The sequence below is a fragment of the Amphibalanus amphitrite genome, unplaced genomic scaffold, assembly GCF_019059575.1.
Source record: "Amphibalanus amphitrite isolate SeventyFive unplaced genomic scaffold, NRLGWU_Aamphi_draft 000529F_arrow, whole genome shotgun sequence".
Lineage (NCBI taxonomy): Eukaryota > Metazoa > Arthropoda > Thecostraca > Balanomorpha > Balanidae > Amphibalanus > Amphibalanus amphitrite.
This window is the reverse complement of record NW_024882023.1, coordinates 88,214-106,691: the sequence shown is the minus strand read 5'-3', so window position 1 is coordinate 106,691 and position 18,478 is coordinate 88,214. Positions and strand designations below refer to the sequence as shown.

Below are 18,478 nucleotides of genomic sequence, written 5' to 3'. Positions count from 1 at the left end.
ACATCAAAATCAACATAAAGTGGATTTAGTGATCCAAGATTTCTCCTCCAGTAGCAATGAAATGATCGCATGTTTCATTTGCCAGACACTGAGTACCTGATGCACATTACAATCTGCATAGCATCTAAGCATAGTAAAACTGCCCAAGTCCATTTATTCTAGATTTTAACTTGATAGTTAGCACTAATTTATCTTGCTGTTGTAAGTTATCATTCAATATTCATGCCAATACATCAATATGCGCTCATCAGTCAACATTTTCTGGCATGATCCTGCTCAGTGTGCTCTTCAGTATTGCTCCAAGGTTTGCAATATGATAGCTTGTTTTTGGCCAATAAGCTCTTTTAATTTTACTTTTTCTTGCTGATATATGAGCCCGATCAACTTGCGTTTATCAACCAAAATTTCATAACTTGTTCAACTTGATATTGATATTGCTCAGGAGTCAGGACCTCTGTCAGCCTCCTGGATACTTTAGATTGTTTTCAGTCAACATGTTTCTTAAATATGATATAAGTCAATCTTTAGGGATTCAAAACATCCAACAAAACGACGTACAAGAGCAAGAAAACCACCAGATAAACTTAAAAATGGCCTTGGAACAGAGCCAAGTGGTGCTCCATTTCAATTCAATTTGTTTGTTTACAATGATTGTAGTGCTGACGTATTTTTAGGACTCTGAACGTCGGCTTATAAAAAATGAAACGTTTTTACAAAAGTTGTAAGGCAAGTAATATTTATCTGAAAGAACTAAAATATTAAAAAGCCAAACACTATGAAATATATGAATCGGAACGAAAAAGTAACCCAAAAATCCAGCCTAATCACCGGCTCCTAAAACTGCAACACAATCAGCACTTTTCCCCGCAACTCGTTGTCCAGACGTAAATATGCGCCGCTCCCAGCGGGGCTGTGCTAAGATTTCACGGCGGCGCTCCTAGGAAAGCGGCCATCCCGGCGCGCCTCAAACCGCTCAGACCGGTACGATCCGCCGCTGCTAAATATAGTAGGACAAAGCCGGTCACGGCGACAACTCCCATGACTAATATGCACCGCGGTCACTAAAAACCGCGATACTGTGGGCAAACACTGACAGAATGGCGATCTTGGTCAGCGGTTCGTGCATTTTAATTTCGAGCTTTTATTTTTCGTTTATCGGCACTTGATGTGGGACCGATTAATATACCCTGGGACCGATTTATCTCTCCGGGGCCTCATCTTACGACTCGACATCAATTAGTAAGTACATTTGCTCTGATTGAAGATGAAAAGCCGTTTCTGGATTCAGTAGCAATGCTATGAGTTGTTACAAAATGTTTGCACGCTAATCGCAATTCCGTTCATGGAGAGCATCGGGAATCCATTGCTGCAAGATCAAATAACGGATGATTGCGGAGAGCAGATACAGGCCTCTCCAATTCGCTTTTGCTTGCTGTGATTTTCTTGCGCTGTCTCTCACTACAATAGAGCAGGCGCAAAAAAAGTATGCACACGGCGAGTGCAATATCCGTGTCAAAAGTGAGCTGTCGCAGGTTCAACTGTGCCGTGCAGCTTCAGCATCCACGAGCTTGCTCGCACAGCTCTCACGCAAATATGACGACGCCAGGGTTGTGCCTGACTCATGAGTCGAGTCAGAGATTTGACTCAACTCCGACTCAGATGAGTCAGGTATGAGTCGAGTCGGATAAAATGTTGAGCTGTTGAGTTGAGTCAGAGTTGAGTCAGACAAAAATATTAAGGTGTTTAGTTGAGTCAGAGTTGAATCAGTAAAATAACTTTTGACATTGAGTTGAGTCAAAAACATTTAGGAACATGAGTCAGCTGACTCATCTTTCCAGAAACAATATACAGGTAAGCTTTTCGTTCTCCCCGCTTAACAACTTAGGCCTGGCCCTGCTGCCGGATTCCCCCCCCCCCGCTCAACAACTTTTTATCTGAGTCAATTGTCAATTTTGAGTAAATACACTTGACTCAGAAAAAAATTTGAGTCAAGTTTGAGTCAACTCATATTTTCATTGAGCCGCTTGAGTCATTAGTCGAGTCAAGGGAAAAAATCAGCTCCTTGTTTGAGTCAGAGTTGAGTTAGGGCTTTCTGAAGTTGAATGATGAGTCGGCAATTTTTTTTTAGTCGAGCACAACCCTGGACGACGCTCTCGAACCACTTTTCCTCGGTCTGTCTAGCCCTACCCACCTATGGAAATCAGGGTATCCGAATACAGTGAAAGAAATGTAAATAAAACAAAACAATGAAAAAAAGCTGTAAAAAATCGATAAATGGTAGCATTGGACGTGCAAAGATACAAGAGCTTAGAGCACAGACCCCAAATCATCTGGGATACGAATGTCGGCGGCATACAAATTAATTCATAGTACACAGCGTTTGTTTATTGCATCTATGTCAATTGTCACGGTATCTCAGAGCATCAGCTATGACAAAATACAATCATTAAACCGACACGACCAGTCGCTCAGTGAAACGTTCTCTATTAAATACCACAATACAAAATCACAAATATGTAATGTATCCATGAATCACAGGCACTTATCGACTCGCACCTTTCCGAGTTTCTTGATCCATCGGCTACCCACAGTGCCGTCCATGACTATCGCCGATTTCTCGACCCAGCAGTGACACAGGCTCCATCTACCGCGCGGTCGGCGCTCGGCTCCCTAAATCTTGGCGAGCCCCGTGTCCGGTGAGGTCTGTTTGACGAGTCCGCGCACCTCTGCGAACTTGGGGTGGTTCTTGTCGCCCAGCAGTTTGAAGATTATGGACTCGCTGGTGGATATGAAACAGCCGATTTGACGGAGTCGCTGCCCGCACAACAGTCGAAAGGGATTAGAGGGGAGCAAGTACCGGCGGGAGCAGACGTGCACACAACATATATCGAGATGGTATTCTAAGATATCAGGTGAAGGGAGATCCTCCCCTCCCTCACCAGCTGCGGTCCTGAGAACCCGACCCCCCCCACCTGGAAACCCTGACGCCCTTCTCTCACCAGCCGTCCCCCGGGAACCCTGACGCCCCTCCCCTCACCTGCAGGGCCAGCAGGCGGTCCTCCTGAGACCGCGAGCTGACGCCGTCCGCCACTATGTGCACGGTGTAGCCGCGCTGCACAAGCTCAGTGGCCGTCTGCTCCACACACACGTGCGCCTGCGAGAGCGACCCACTTCCGGCCGTCAGCGGACAGCGTGCCTGTGGCTATGGCATTGGTGCAAACTGGCACTGGCAGTACAGCCTCTTCAAAATCAATGGAAATGTATTCGGATAAGTTTGGCTTGCCAGGTTACTCTAATTACATTTATCATGGCCAGTTTTGCGAATAGAAAAATCGCCAGCTTCGGCTATTTTTAGTTCGAACTTCTAAGGATCGCCCGCAGTTTTAGTAAGGAAAACGTGACCGCTGCTATGACAATTAGACCAGTCAGGCTGGCCATGGGCGTAGGAACAGGAGGGGACGGGGGCCATGGGCCCTGGCCCCCCACTTTCGGCCACTTTTAAAGTAAAATCTTTTTTATTTGAATACAAATTAAGAGCAGGAAATGGTTCAGCAAGGTGAGATGAGCACAAGACTGAAGTATTTTCTTCATAGGGGTATTGGGGCTCCAACAAAGTGACATCGAACTTTCGCTGTCCCCCCCCCCACACACACTTTTCGTGAGGTCCCTACGCCCACGAGGCTGGCTGATAGTGTTACGCCGCTGTTTTTTTTGGGAAGGGGGGGGGGCTGGTGAAACTCGCCGACGACTTTAATGCCTAAAAATAACCACAACTGACGATTTTTCTGTTGGTAAACTGACTTCAGCATCGATTCAGGCCCTGGGCCTCGTTTCATAAAGCGAGTCCGTAACTAACGCCGGTTTTTGGGATTGTATTGCAAGCGCATGTGAGGCGATAAATGTATTCCCTTCTCCCTTCTGTTCTTGCTTGCAGATAAATAAATTCAACGATTCAAACTATCGTCATCGCTTCACATGCACTTGCAATACAAGATCAAAAACCGGCGTAAGTTACGGACTCACTTTATGAAACGAGGCCCAGTCCCTATAGGAGCCTGGAGGTCATGTTAGGTACTAGTAGAGATCACCGGTAGGCGGGTAGTTCAATTTTGTGCAACTTTGAGCCGATTGCTCGGAAACTTATTACGCTGCATCGCAGATTAGCGATACCTACGTGTGATTTAGACTAAACAGAATTGTAATTCAATACGTTTACAGTCTTTCTGTGGCACGTGGTCCGATTTCGCCACGGGTAACAGTTCGGCCTGCAGATAGCAAAAACTGTAAACAAGCACGAAGTGTTTTGACCCTCGCAGTTTTAGGGAGAGGGCAGGCTGGACCTCTTGTTTTTTTTTCGCGAATAACTCACGAAAAACCGCGAATAACTCGCGAAAAACGCGGCTGATCGCGACGAAACTTTCAGTACCCTCGTACTATTCAATTTTACACATACCACGAAAGTTTCATGACCATAACTCAAACAATTTTTGACCTGTGAGCTGTGACCTGTTTCCCGAGATCTTGTCAGGCCGGAATCGCGGCTCACCGTATGTCGGCGCATATTATCCGTGCGTTTCCAGACATTTTGTGACAGTGAAAGTGCCAACATGTGAAATGAGGATTGTCCTATGCATTATGATGGTTGTCAAGGTCACTTGAAGGTCAGGTCAAGTCAAGGTCATGAACATTTGGCGAACTCAGGTGACTTTTTCAAGTTTTAAGGCCTTTTCAGGTAGTTTTTAACTGGTGTCGAATTCGGCAGTCGGCACTAGTTCGAATAGCTGAGAAGTGAGAAGAAGTTCGGATGCCTATGCAAAATGTTGCAAAGCTGTCAGTCGCAGTTTACAGGTTACATCCACCATAGATGGCCGGCGGGACGCCTTCCAGTTGACCTGACCAGTCCCAAATGCATGAATACCTCATTTTTAATCAAAATAAAAACCAAATTTGAAATCAGGACCCCCAAAACGTAACAACCTGTCTGTAACAACTTCTATCAGGTCCCGATTTTCCCGGCTTTTGAGTCGTTGACCTGACCTGGAAGGCCGACCAATGACCTAGGACCTTAAAATTTGGAATCACTGGATTCCTTCTCATAACGGGCAGCACGATCCTTTTTCCGCGAAGCTCTAGTTCAATCAGGGGCCGAACGGCAGGGGGAGATCCAGCGGACCCCCCCCCCCCCGTGTACAGCGGCCCTGCACCGTAACGGCTGGCAAAACAAAGATATGGGCGAGGGTGAATAACATTTTTTGCAGTCCATTCAATCAGCATTGTTTTGAAGTTCATTCCTTTCAAACAATTGGGGAAATCACATAACCTTACAAAGGAAGGTTCCTTTCACACACCTACCTCAACTCCCATAATGACGACCACCTTGGGTGCCAATTTCTCCAGCACTGCATCCACCTCCGGCACCAGCATGCTGAAACGGGTCTTCTCGGCAACAACCCTGGCGTGGGCGACGTCCAGGGCAGGCACGGTCTTCCCAGGCCCTTAGGGTACTGTTCTGTCACCAGCAGTGGAACCTCCAGGATCTTTCCTGCAGACAACTGCAGACAAAAGTGAATGAGACATCGATAAACATAAAACATGGTTAATCCACACTTAAAAATATTGGGATGCATTTATAAACCGTTCAGGATGAAGCATGAGCTACACAATCAACAAATGAAGGTAGAATTTTACGACACCCAACACTGCAAAATTAAAGCCTAAAACACAAGCATTGAATCTGAAGCAACAGAGGCAGGTGTTGATAGCATTCTGCAATTCTAAAGGAAATGCAGAACTTTGCCTAGCCTCCCTGTCTGTTATTTGTTAATGGGTTTTCTGATGCTTACCAGCTTGCAACATGTCTGTACAATGTTATCAAAGTGAATTATAACCGGCTGAAATTTCTCTTGGACATCACAGAGGAAGAATACAGAAGATTCCCCCTTTATCTGGCCAATCTTCTCAGACATGATCTGGAAAAATGAAGGTGGAAGGTAGGATTTATTAATCAAAGTTTCATCTCCCTTTAAAATAACACTTAAACTTATATGCCGGTCCCGTAGCTCAGTCGGTAGAGCATCAGACTCCGCGTGGTGAGGTGAGAGCACGTGCTCCCGGTTACAACAGTGCAGGTTCGAAGCGCGATGGGCGCTTGACATTTATGGACTCAAGTCCTCACAGGTCATGGTTGTGGTTTGTGGCAGGCTGTAGCCAGGCTCTCAGTGCAGAGACCGCCTGTGCGTTGAACTCTAAATTCTGCCATAAAACTGGGATTGCTCGATCACAAGGTAGAGGGCACTGCAGGGTCAACGCAACAAGCTTCGCTGAGCGAGGGCTCCATACTTGTGAATCCTTCCAATAATGTTCAGAATAAATTTAGTTAAATAATCACTTTTCATAATAAAGTAATTGAAGCACTAACAGAATTAGCCCAGTCCGATTCCTGGACAGCACGGCCAAGGTTTAATTGTAGACTGTAGCTGCGTTCCGTTTGGTGAAAACTGAAATGTGGTTCTGTGCAAAGAAGTTAAACAAGCTTGATGTATTGCATCTTTATAATAGTAGCCCATGGATCGAGCCCATGCATCTTATAATGATAGCAGAAGCAGATCAAAGATCTAGTTAGATTTAAAGCCTGAAAAAGTATCAGTGAAAAAATCAAATACTGGAAGTAAAATCGTGATAAAACCTATATACTCTTGCTAAAACAAAAAAGAGGCCCGAATCGCGTCAGCTTCCAAGTTCCACGATTCGCTGGGTGTGGCGGGCGCGCTTGTTTACAATTCAAGTTTGTATTAGGTGCACCATATTTGGAATAAGAAGCTAAGCATCCAAATCATTTCAGTCCCACGCACAAGGGGGAAAAGCTCAAATTATTGAGCGCTCAAAATATTGAGCGTGTGACGTCAGAGGCTCCCATGCGTATTTACAAATTGCAACCGAGCTCCGCCGTAGGGTATTTTATTTCCGCCGTAGTGTATTTCACTTGGGGCATTTTCTACCATACATCTGCCTGAGCTTAGGGTAATTACAATTTGTCGGCGACGTTAAAAAATGATGCACTTTTTTTGCAGTATAGGATATAGCATGTGCATATTTCTGCCTTTTTGGGTGCGCTTTATCGGTTTTTCGTGAGTAACTCGTGTAAAAACCGTCCGATCGCGACGAAAATTTCAATGCCCCCGATTTTATCAATTTTACCACCTACCCTGGAAATTTCATGACCCTGACCTAAATGACCTTTGACCTGTGACCTATTTCTCGAGACCATGTTTGGCCCGAATCGCGATTCGGCGTATGTCGGATCGCATTAGCCGCGCGGTTGCAGTCTTCACGTGGTTTCAAAGCGTTTGAAACATGTGATATGATGCTGGTCCCATGCATTAGGGTGGGTGTCAAGGTTACCTGAAGGTCAGGTCAGCTCAATGACCTTTGATGACCTCGGTTCCTTTTTCGAGTTTTACATGTTTCTAGGCTAGTTTTTGGAGCTGATTTCGAATTTAGCAACTATTTTTATTCAGGCCTCCCTCCAACGGGCTCTTGTGTTGTCCCAATTATAGGAGAAGGATTTGAAACATTACAGGGGGTGTAACGAAATTATCCGGACACCTTTCTTCCCGCTGTAATTAAAAAGCAAAACAATCTGGTACTTTTTCTTTTAACTGAGCTTGTAGCCACCTTTCATAAAAACACAGTGGTGAACGTTCTGGAGCATTTCAGCCAATGAATTCTCCAGCACACTGGCTTTGATGCGGACCAACGCCGTCTAAACCTGTGCCTGCGGTTGAGCAGTGCTTATCCCTATTCCTGGCGGGCTCCGCCGGGACAAGAAACTGGCGGGGGGGGGGGCCGATTCGGCCCCCCCCCTGACATCTCGAGAACGAAGCAAGATAGCGACAAGCGGTAAACGGCATCGGATACGCATGGACAAGGTCTACAATTTTTACTAAGGTCATTTTCAGGTCAGGTCAAAGATGACGTCACAGGGGTCGAAAAAGTCAAAATGGCGGCGCTAGATATGGAGAGAGTTTTTCTCGAATAACTTTCGAATTAGTCAAGATAGGAACAAACTAAGGGCATCATCGTGATCCTCTCGTCAATCCGCATCGAATGATATATATGTTGACCTCGAAAGGTCAAGGTCAAAGGTTGACCTCAGGTCACGTGACCTCGAGGTCATCATGTATATCATTCGATGCGTCTTGACGAGCTGAACACAATGAGACCATCCATGCGTCTGTATCTTGTTCCTGTACGGAGTTATTGGCCAAAAACCTTTGGTGACCTTTGATGACGTCACATGACCTCACAGCTGCCCAACAGCAAAACAGACCTCAAGGTAGTGAAGGTTGATCGTATATGAAGTCATGTATGGTATATGGGGCCATTCCGACCCGTTTTAGTGGTAAAAACAGGGAGTTGATTTTTCCCCCATTGACTTATAATGGGGAGGTCGCGAAACTGACCTGACCTTAGGTCACCGATATCAAAATTCCGAGATATACAAATTGCACATACTGGTACCCTAACTAAAGCCTGAAGAGAAGAAATTGATCGGTCAAAAACTCTAGCTCTGGCGTGATTGCAAACTTTTCTGAGGTAGGGTCACCAAACCGCCTCTGGTGACCTGACCTGAGGTCAGATCAACTCAAAATGTTCAGACATGTTGCGTAGAAGCCTTTTAGGAAAAGTCAGAAAATTTGAGCTTCCTAGCTCAACGCGTTTGGGAGAAATAACCAAAAAACCTCAGGGGGGGGGGCTCCTGAGGCCCCCCCGCCAGGAATAGGGTTATGGCGGGTGGCTCTTCATACACCTCCTGCTGAACAAGAGCCCACAGGTTTTCGATTGAATTGGGATCGCGACTTTTTCCAAGTCATAAGCGTTAGCCCAGAATGATTGAAGGTTCTATCGGCATCATTTCCCGTTCTTTTAGGGACTTTTAAGTAGCGCGCCGCCCCGCATGAAGACAGCGTGGCTTGAATCAGGCATCAGTGCGCGTTCAGAAATCGTGCCCTCCTATGCCGTCTGGTTGAGCGCCTCCAATCATGCTCCACCACCTTTCCTGGAAAAGATCCACCCTTGCCTATGGGGCAAAATATAAGGGACAAAAACACAAAACAAGACAGATAAAAACAAAGCAAAATTAACTCATTACCTAATGAAATTCAGGCTGGAGCAAAAACATAGGGAATAGGTATCTATGTCAAATTAGAGTGAAAGATTAAAATCAACCTGACCAGGCCTTACGGTCTGACCTGGTCCTAACCACCTTACTTCGCCTAACTTAACCCAATTCAACCTAGCCTACCACAACACTGCAGAGGTACCTTCCCGGAAAAATGACGCCCAGGGAGGTGACTGTCCAACTTATTGGAATACTACCATGAATGCTTGTCAAAATGTGTGTCATCATGCTATTGTTTGACAAGTGATGTATAACAAATGTGATATTAAATAATTATCTCCTGACTGTTGACTGTTGAGTGGTCAAAATATTCAAATAATCAGGGTACAATGCTGTGCATAGTGCACACTAATCATGTTTTTGTGTAGGCCCTCTGCACATTGTTGTGTGCACTGCTATGTGCACAAAAAAGTGACTGGTGCACAAAAAAGTGACTGGTGCACAAAAAAATGACTGGTGGTACATGACAAAACAAAAGGTTGTACAACTGTGAAGTTCATGCCCTTGGTCAAGCTGGTGCCAAATGCCTATAGCTATAGCAGGATCAGTGAGGGTTGTAGACATGCTAATACATTGTGCAATGTGCATTGAAGATATTGGCACAAAGTTCATCCGTAATTACTATGCTTAACACCTAATGTAGGAAGCGACATAAATGCCCAGATGATAAAACTCTCTGGTCAACATCACACAAATTTATTGACATACTTTGCAGGTACATATTTACATTCATGGCAAATAGGTACTTTCGATTTGATTCAGAAACTAGTTGCTAGTAAGCTTGCATTTTTGTAGGTACAACAACGACCATATATTAAATCATAAAAAACCTTCTCATGGAATTCAGCACATACCTTTTTACCAAACAAGTTGGTACCTAGCTAGGTACCATACAATGATTCTAAAAAACTTTCCGCAATCCATCTATGTCTCAACTCACAACTGACACAATGAATTTGAAATACCCTAACAAAACCTATTAACTGTACATAAGAAGAATGCAATACTACAAGAACTATGAATTTCTGAAGTTATTCTCACATGCTGGAATGTTGAAACTCTACTTTTGTCGTCCATTTCCACGTTTGATTGAGCCATCATATCAAACTGTTTTCGTTCTTCAGTCACAAGCTTTCGCACAAATCTTGAATTTTTACGCATCATCTTGAACCATGCTCCAGTCTTTCCAACAAGGTACAAGGTAACATTGAAGCAATTTTGATGTTACCTATAACAGCTTCAGATCATGATAGGCTTGAGGTTTGTTACACCATTTGCCAGACAAATCTCTACAAAATGTGTATCACTTCCCAAACTAAGTAATTGATCATATCAGTATTATGTTTATATAAAGAAACTCAAATAATCCATAAATTGTTATTGAAACACTCCCACTTCAAGAATTCACAGCAAATAACAGTACAAGTACAGAAGCAAACAAACATTGCGCCAGATTTCGTATGAAACGCGCCATCGTCCTGAAGTTTCTACCACAGACGGTAGTTCAACCGCAGCCGTAGTGCGAAAACCCCTGCCCACCTTACCCCACGGCGGAGCTCGGTTGCAATTTGTAAATACGCGGCTCCCATAGGCGTAATGCTGGGGGCTCAAAAAATTGAGCCGTTTCAGGAACACGTTTTGCAAAAGCAACTCGCAACACCTAGGGAGAAATGGCAACACCCTAGGAGAATCACTAATGATGCAAAACAGATTAGGCTTTCATATTTTTCACTGCTCAAGCTTCAATGATTGGGGGAACACCAATTTCTAGGTCGAAATCTTACGGCATACCAGGATGCCTTAAAAACAGGCCACTATTTATGTCGAAATAAAAGTTATTTTTTGTCCATTCACGTTTTTTACTAGGGTTCTGTTGGAAAGAGCATTTTTCATACTACCCAAAATGATTGCGACTCAATTTCACATTACCCATATCGGAGAATATTTTTCATTTGGCGGCGCCGTTTGTTTATTTCGTCGCGACGTCTCCGGTCGCGTGGTTGTCGTCGTCCTTGTGTTGAAGGTAAGTTTTTATCGTTTTAGTTATACTTAGATGTTAAAAGGTACACTGAAAAGTTTAAATATGCTGTGATTTTAAATTTGGAAACACGTAAACGTCAATCAATTCACGTTTTCCTCGATTTGCGTGCAGATAAGTAACTGTCGACGAAAGTGGCGCCATCCGATATGATGTTTTGAGGGAAAGAGACACAACATATTTACGTGAAAATTTATGTTTTTTAGTGGTCTAAGTGCTTCAAATAGGCTGTGAATGTTTTCTTTACACAATTTTTCATTAGGTATGATGAGGGTAAAAGGTAGTTTCAGTCTTAACTTTCATATAATTGACCTTAAAACATATGATAGTCCACTGCTATCAGTGATTGAGTACCTTGATATTTGGCATTTCTTATTAATTTGAATGTATTCTCTATCCATATGTCCTGATAGTAAGTGACAATACTCTGCCAATATGTTTCCATAGTTTTCACATTCATTTTCCAGTCCTTTACATAACATCACAATTTATAATCAACAAAACTCAACTCCTTCGTTACTTCACAACACTGACAGCATGACAGACTGACAGTCACCTATTGTGTGTGTGAATGCTGAAACAGGATAGCCACTTTGCTGACTGGCTCATTTGAAATAAGATAAAAATGATCCTTTATATCATTTCCATCTGGAGGATCGGAGTCAATGGAAAAGGAAGGCCACTTTCAAGCCTCAAGGTCTAGGCTGCCAGACACCAGTCAGCAGTCACCACCAAATTTATAATAGATTAATTCATTATTATACTTTGAGACCCTTAGGTCACTGGATCGGCATCACATTTTCAGTTTCAATATAGTAAAGGTTTTTATTTGTATGATGTGAAATATTTTCCTGAATCAGAATTTAATTATCCCTAGGTACCTGGTAGAGGTTTCGGATTTAATACTCATTGTTGGTGTGCAGCCAGGATTTTTTGACAGGTCCAGATAGGGAATCCTGAGCAATTTTATAGTAAAGTGGTCTCCTTATAATCACCACACATTTTATCAAAAGCATTTGCAGAATTCATTCAAGGAAAGGAAGAATTTTATCAATGTTGCACCCATTTCTTAGACGACCTGGCTGCATCTTTTTTAGCTCCTGTTGTATGACATATTTTCCATTTTGTTCCACTGCATAAAGAAAAAAATCGTTTGAGATCACCAAACAGCTTTTCTTTTTCTGGCAGGTCTGCACAACCAAGCGGTCGCTGGCGAGGACGTCGGCCGTCCCTGTGGGTAAGGTCATCTGCTCAGCCTTTGTGGAGATCAGCAAGACGTCACCAAGATGAAGACTTCGCTGGAGCAGAAGCCGCTGACCCGTGTCCGATCGGGCAGGTCATGCTCGATGGCACGAGCCACAACTTGAACGACTCGGTGACATCAACAAGATGGTGGAGCAGGTGAATGAGTTTGGCGACGTGTTGTGCGACTGCAAGAAGGGTTGTCTGCGTGTTCTGGCCGGCGGAGCGGCGACGCTGCGCAGTCTGTGCTGGTGGTGAGCAGCTGGCCGTGGTGACCGCGGGCGCCCACATGCGCCGACAACCTGTGCGGCTTCGACGGCCCCGGGACAGCCCGATGCCGCCCACTATGCGACGCCGACCGCGCACTGTCCGCACGGCCACATGGAGGTGTGCCCGCGCCTTTTGCCCGCACGCCGCTACCTCGCAGCTGGTCTGCAACCACGCCGTCGCCGCCTGTAGCCCGATAACAAAACGGCTGTCTGATAATGCCGCGTGTTCTTTGTGATGTTGCTACTGTGATGGTTGCTACTGCTGGTCTGAGACTCGATGTTTCCATTCGTCTTTTACATTTAAGGATTTGATAATGATAAGCTTAGTCCGAGCTTAGGTCGTTTATATCATTTGTTATATGGCATATTTTGGATCAAAGCAGTACGACACTGCCTCCTGCTCTTGTGATGTATGCTGGCAAGACGCAGGTTCCGGTCGCAGGTCACCCGGTTCCAATGTGGTCGGGCTGGCATGCGATAATGTGATGTTGTTTTGCTCGTCTCTGTGTTCCACACTTGATGATGTTTGTGAATCTAACCCACATTGTATAGTATTTTTGTTTGTTTGCGGCCGATGGCCTTGTAAGTTGTAACCGTGGCAATACAGTTTTTCCTGTATAATTCTCCAATATTCAAGCGTGGATGGATATCTTTCTGTAATCACGTATTCCCTTCTCCCAGTACAGTCAGAAAATATCAATGCAGTATTCATACGGATTATCCTTCGCCCCAGTGGGGGGGGGGCATATGTTACCACCCTGTAGCGTTTTTTGCGTGTAAATAAAAAACCGCGGCGCGTAGCGCCGCGCCGCTTGGAGTAGCTTTTGGTACATCAATTTTGGACAATGTGTGAAATTTTTGACCCCAGGTCATGTCAGGTCAGGTCACCAGGTCAAGTTAACTGACCAAGCCTAAAAAAAAGTTTGCAATCATGTCCAGCCTGGAGTGTTTGTCAGAAAGCTTTTAAACTTGGTGGATTGCATGATGTTACGGGCGCCTACAATTTGTATATCTCAGATTTTTTATATCCGTGACCTAAGGTCAGGTCAGTGGCGTGACCTTTCCAATACAAGTCAATGGAGAAAAATGAAAATGCCGCTAGATCTGTGTGTACGCATAGGAACAGTCCAAATATTTCAGAATCACAATGATTTGGACCACCCGTGATGACCAGGGTGTCATTTTTGCTGATAGCGTCTAGAAAGGTCATCCGAGGTCATTTGAGGCTACAAACAGATTTTTGCCAATAACTCGTGATTGGAAAGAGATAGAACGCTTGGGATGGTCTCATTGTGTTTGTATTGCCGAGACGCATCGACTGATATGCAACATGACCTTTTCCGGTCAGGTCATGACCTTGACCTGAGGTCAAATTTTCAAGTTAACCTTTCAAGGTCAAATTATAGTTCATTCGACGCGTCTCGGCGAGAGAAACACGATTCTGGCAATAGAAATGTCGTGGCTTTTTGTTGTCGAAAGTTATTGCCGAAAAACACTTTTCGTAAAAACAGCTATTTTTGGAGATTTTGTCCTTTGGAGGCTAAACCCGTGACCTGAGGTCAATTTTGATAATGACCTGTTCAAAAGAAGAGTTCAAGAGCTATCGATTGCTTTTCCATGCGTTTTTCTAGCTACCATAGTTCCTGAGATAACGGCATGTTTTCTGAAAAATATAATGACCATTGGCAAATTTTGACCTTTGATGACCTCTGGTGACCCCAATATTGCTCTAAGATGAAAAATGACTGAAATACTTTCAAACGTACGCATTGAGAGCTATCGACTGCTTTTTACCGCGTCTTTCTAGCCCTCTTAGTTTTTGAGTTAGAGGTGGGTGGTAACATATGCCCCCCCTCACTAGGGCGAAGTTGGCGGAGACCGCCACTGGGGCGCGGGTTATTCAAGCCCTGTATAATTATTTGAGGTGTGCCGAATCCGAAAGGCGACCGATAACACTACTAGCGGAAAATGTGACATGATGCCATGGGTTTGTGAAAAGTTTAGGTACCACGTAGCATTCAACTTCCTGCATTTCTGTTTCAACTCAGTTTAACGTATTTCAACGAACATAACATCAAAAATGGCAGCCAGTACCGGCTTCACCCGTCACGGAGAAGGCTCAATAAATTGAGTGTAGATGCTGGCCGGCACTCAATTTTTTGAGCGCCAGCTGACTGTCGTCTGTCGTGGCGCTCAATTTATTGAGTAACGCGGTCCCGAACGACAAGTGGCGCTCAAAAAGTTGAGCGTCTTTAGGGCATTTTCTTTCCAAAAACACCGATATAAATTATCACGGCGAGTGTTCGAGAAGAAACCTTGTTGCTCTCTCTTGCCATTGATACCTTATTTGGATACGATATTTGCCGTAGTGTGACGCTAGAGGCGTTGTAAAATACCATCGTTTCGCCTATTCCTTCATAATGGGGCCCGCTCAATTTTTTGAGCGCTCAATAATTTGAGCTTTTCCCCCTTGTGCGTGGGACTGATTTGTGCTTCCAAATTTCCCCATTCCCGTAGTATTTCTCAATAAGACGGAAAATACTAGTATGAGTAACACGAGAACTCCCATAGAACTCCACGTGCATAAAGTTGCGTTATATTCACATTCAGATTCGCGTGCACATTCGCGGACCCCTCAGATTTGGCTCAAAATTGCACAGCCTATATATTTTGAGCTCCTGATTGCGAAAATCATGATTTTATTTCACGCCGTCAAGTGGTTCTCAAAATATTTACATTTGTTTTACTGCTAACATATTCTGGACCGTAACACTTATTGGAAAAATCGGACCCCTCCAAACTTTTCAAAAACTCCTGAGTTGATGTAAACATAAGCGCCGATCCCAAAAAACTAATTTGTACTTAACGCCGTCCCATAGTTTTCTCAGAACGAGCATCTAAAGTTCAAGGTCGTTCAAGGTCATATACCTTTTCTCACCTTTTGGCGCTATTTGACACGTGACAGCTTTATATTTATGATGGATATTCGCACTACCTCCTACAAAAACAATATACTGAAATCCAAGGGGCGTTGCTGTACCAAAATGTAAAAAAAGCGTCAAAACCTCTTTCATACAGCTAACAGTTAAATACAAGGGATATTCGAATTTGCCATACATAAAGCAAATTTGTCGGACATGGTCGGACCCCTCCGATATCGTTCAAAATCTCAGGAATGATGCTCCTTGACCTCCTGAACATGAAAATGGTACTCCCTTTGAACGCCGTCAAGAACTTTTCCAGATATACGCATCCATGCACATTCAAATTGCATAGGTGTTGCATATGGACGTTCGGCGGACCCCTCCGATTTCGTTCAAAATCTCAGGAATGATGCTCCTTGACCTCCTGAACATGAAAATGGTACTCCCTTTGAACGCCGTCAAGAACTTTTCCAGATACACGCATCCATGCACATTCAAATTGCATAGGTGTTGCAAATGGACGTTCGGCGGACCCCTCCGATTTCGTTCAAAATCTCAGGAATGATGCTCCTTGACCTCCTGAACATGAAAATGGTACTCCCTTTGAACGCCGTCAAGAACTTTTCCAGATATGCGCATCAATGCACATTCAAATTGCATAGGTGTTGCATATGCTATGCATTATGCACGTTCGGCGGACCCCTCCGATTTCGTTCAAAATCTCAGGAATGATGCTCCTTCACCTCCTGAACATGAAAATGGCACTCCCTTTGAACGCCGTCAAGATCTTTTCCAGATATACGCATCCATGCACATTCAAATTGCAGAGGTGTTGCATATGGACGTACGGCGGACCCCTCCGATTTCGTTCAAAATCTCAGGAATGATGCTCCTTGACCTCCTAAACATGAAAATGGTACTCCCTTTGAACGCCGTCAAGATCTTTTCCAGATATACGCATCCATGCACATTCAAATTGCATAGGTGTTGCATATGCACGTTCGGCGGACCCCTCCGATTTCGTTCAAAATCTCAGGAATGATGATCCTTGATCTCCTGAACATGAAAATGGTACTCCCTTTGAACGCCGTCAAGAAATTTTCCAGATATGCGCATTAATGCACATTCAAATTGCATAGGTGTTGCATATGCACGTTCGGCGGACCCCTCCGATTTCGTTCAAAATCACAGGAATGATGCTCCTTGACCTCCTGAACATGAAAATGGTACTCCCTTTGAACGCCGTCAAGAACTTTTCCAGATATACGCATCCATGCACATTCAAATTGCATACCTAGGTGTTGCATATGGACGTTCGGCGGACCCCTCCGATTTCGTTCAGAATCTCAGGAATGATGCTTCTTGACCTCTTGAACATGAAAATAGTACTCCCTTTGAACGCCGTCAAGAACTTTTCCAGATATGCGCATCCATGCACATTCAAATTGCATAGGTGATGCATATGCACGTTCGGAGGACCCCTCCGATTTCGTTCAAAATCTCAGGAATGATGCTTCTTGATCTCCTGAACATGAAAATGGTACTCCCTTTGAACGCCGTCATGAAATTTTTAGATGCGCATCAATGCACATTCAAATTGCATAGGTGTTGCATATGCACGTTCGGCGGACCCCTCCGATTTTGTTCAAAATCTCAGGAATGATGCTCCGTGACCTCCTGAACATGAAAATAGTACTCCCTTTGAAGGCCGTCAAGAACTTTTCCAGATATACGCATCCATGCACATTCAAATTGCATAGGTGTTGCATATGCACGTTCGGCGGACCCCTCCGATTTCGTTCAAAATCTCAGGAATGATGCTCCTTGACCTCCTGAACATGAAAATGGTACTCTCTTTGAACGCCATCAAGAACTTTTCCAGATATACGCATCCATGCACATTCAAACTGCATAGGTGTTGCATATGGACGTTCGGCGGACCCCTCCGATTTCGTTCAAAATCTCAGGAGTGATGCTCCTTGATCTCCTGAACATGAAAATGGTACTCCCTTTGAACGCCGTCAAGAACTTTTTCAGATGCGCATCAATGCACATTCAAATTCCATAGGTGTTGCATATGCACGTTCGGCGGACCCCTCCGCCCAGTAAACATGCCGACGTCGGCCCGACGTCGGCCGACGTCGGGGTGACGTCGGCAACTCGGCATCAGCATGCCGACGTCGGCCCGATGTCGGTCCAACCTCGGCACGACGTCGGCTGGATGTCGGATATGCCCGCATGTTCCGACGTCCAGCCGAGGTCCAGCCGACGTCGGGCCGACGTCGGACCGAGATCAATTGCTGAGGTCCAGCCGACGTCGGGCCGACGTCGGGGCGACGTCGGACCGACATCGGCCGCTGTTTTGACCGTTAAAATAGTATAAAATACATGTTTCATGTTTCATAAAGAGCTTCTGTATTCAAAATATCCTCAGGAAACTCAAATCTTCCTCCACGCCGCAACCCCCTGATCCGGACTGGACGGGAAACTTTATCCCATTTGGGATTGCCCGTAAGCCGAGCTCGCCCGTAGCCGGGTGCGGTGAGTGCTTGGGGGCTGCTCGGCCTATCCTTTGGTCAGGCTCAGCCCCGGCAACTCACCAGGGCCGGGCCCAGTTCATATAGAAAGGCCAGTCGGCAAGTGTCACTTTGCCAAAGTGCCACTTATCAAAGGGACACTTTGGGAAACGTTGGTGCAGGTGTGTAAGAGTGGCTATATGAATCCATTGTGGGGTTGCCCTTTCCAATAAGTGTCACGTAACAGCAATGGGACCAGGGACTCTATATGAACTGGACCCAGGGTGCTCGCCAAGAAGACCAATGTC

At 44.8% G+C, this 18,478-nt stretch overlaps 1 protein-coding gene across 1 annotated transcript; it reads right to left on the bottom strand.

Annotated features, from left to right (window-relative positions):
• Positions 1-2,363: 2,363 nt before the first annotated feature.
• Positions 2,364-6,770, bottom strand: LOC122393305 (isochorismatase domain-containing protein 1-like). Its single transcript, XM_043389206.1, is given in 6 exon segments — positions 2,364-2,814; positions 3,038-3,154; positions 5,353-5,486; positions 5,489-5,552; positions 5,844-5,969; positions 6,694-6,770. Coding segments are annotated over 5 exon segments (582 nt in total). The 5' UTR covers positions 5,967-5,969; positions 6,694-6,770; the 3' UTR covers positions 2,364-2,670.
• Positions 6,771-18,478: the final 11,708 nt, after the last annotated feature.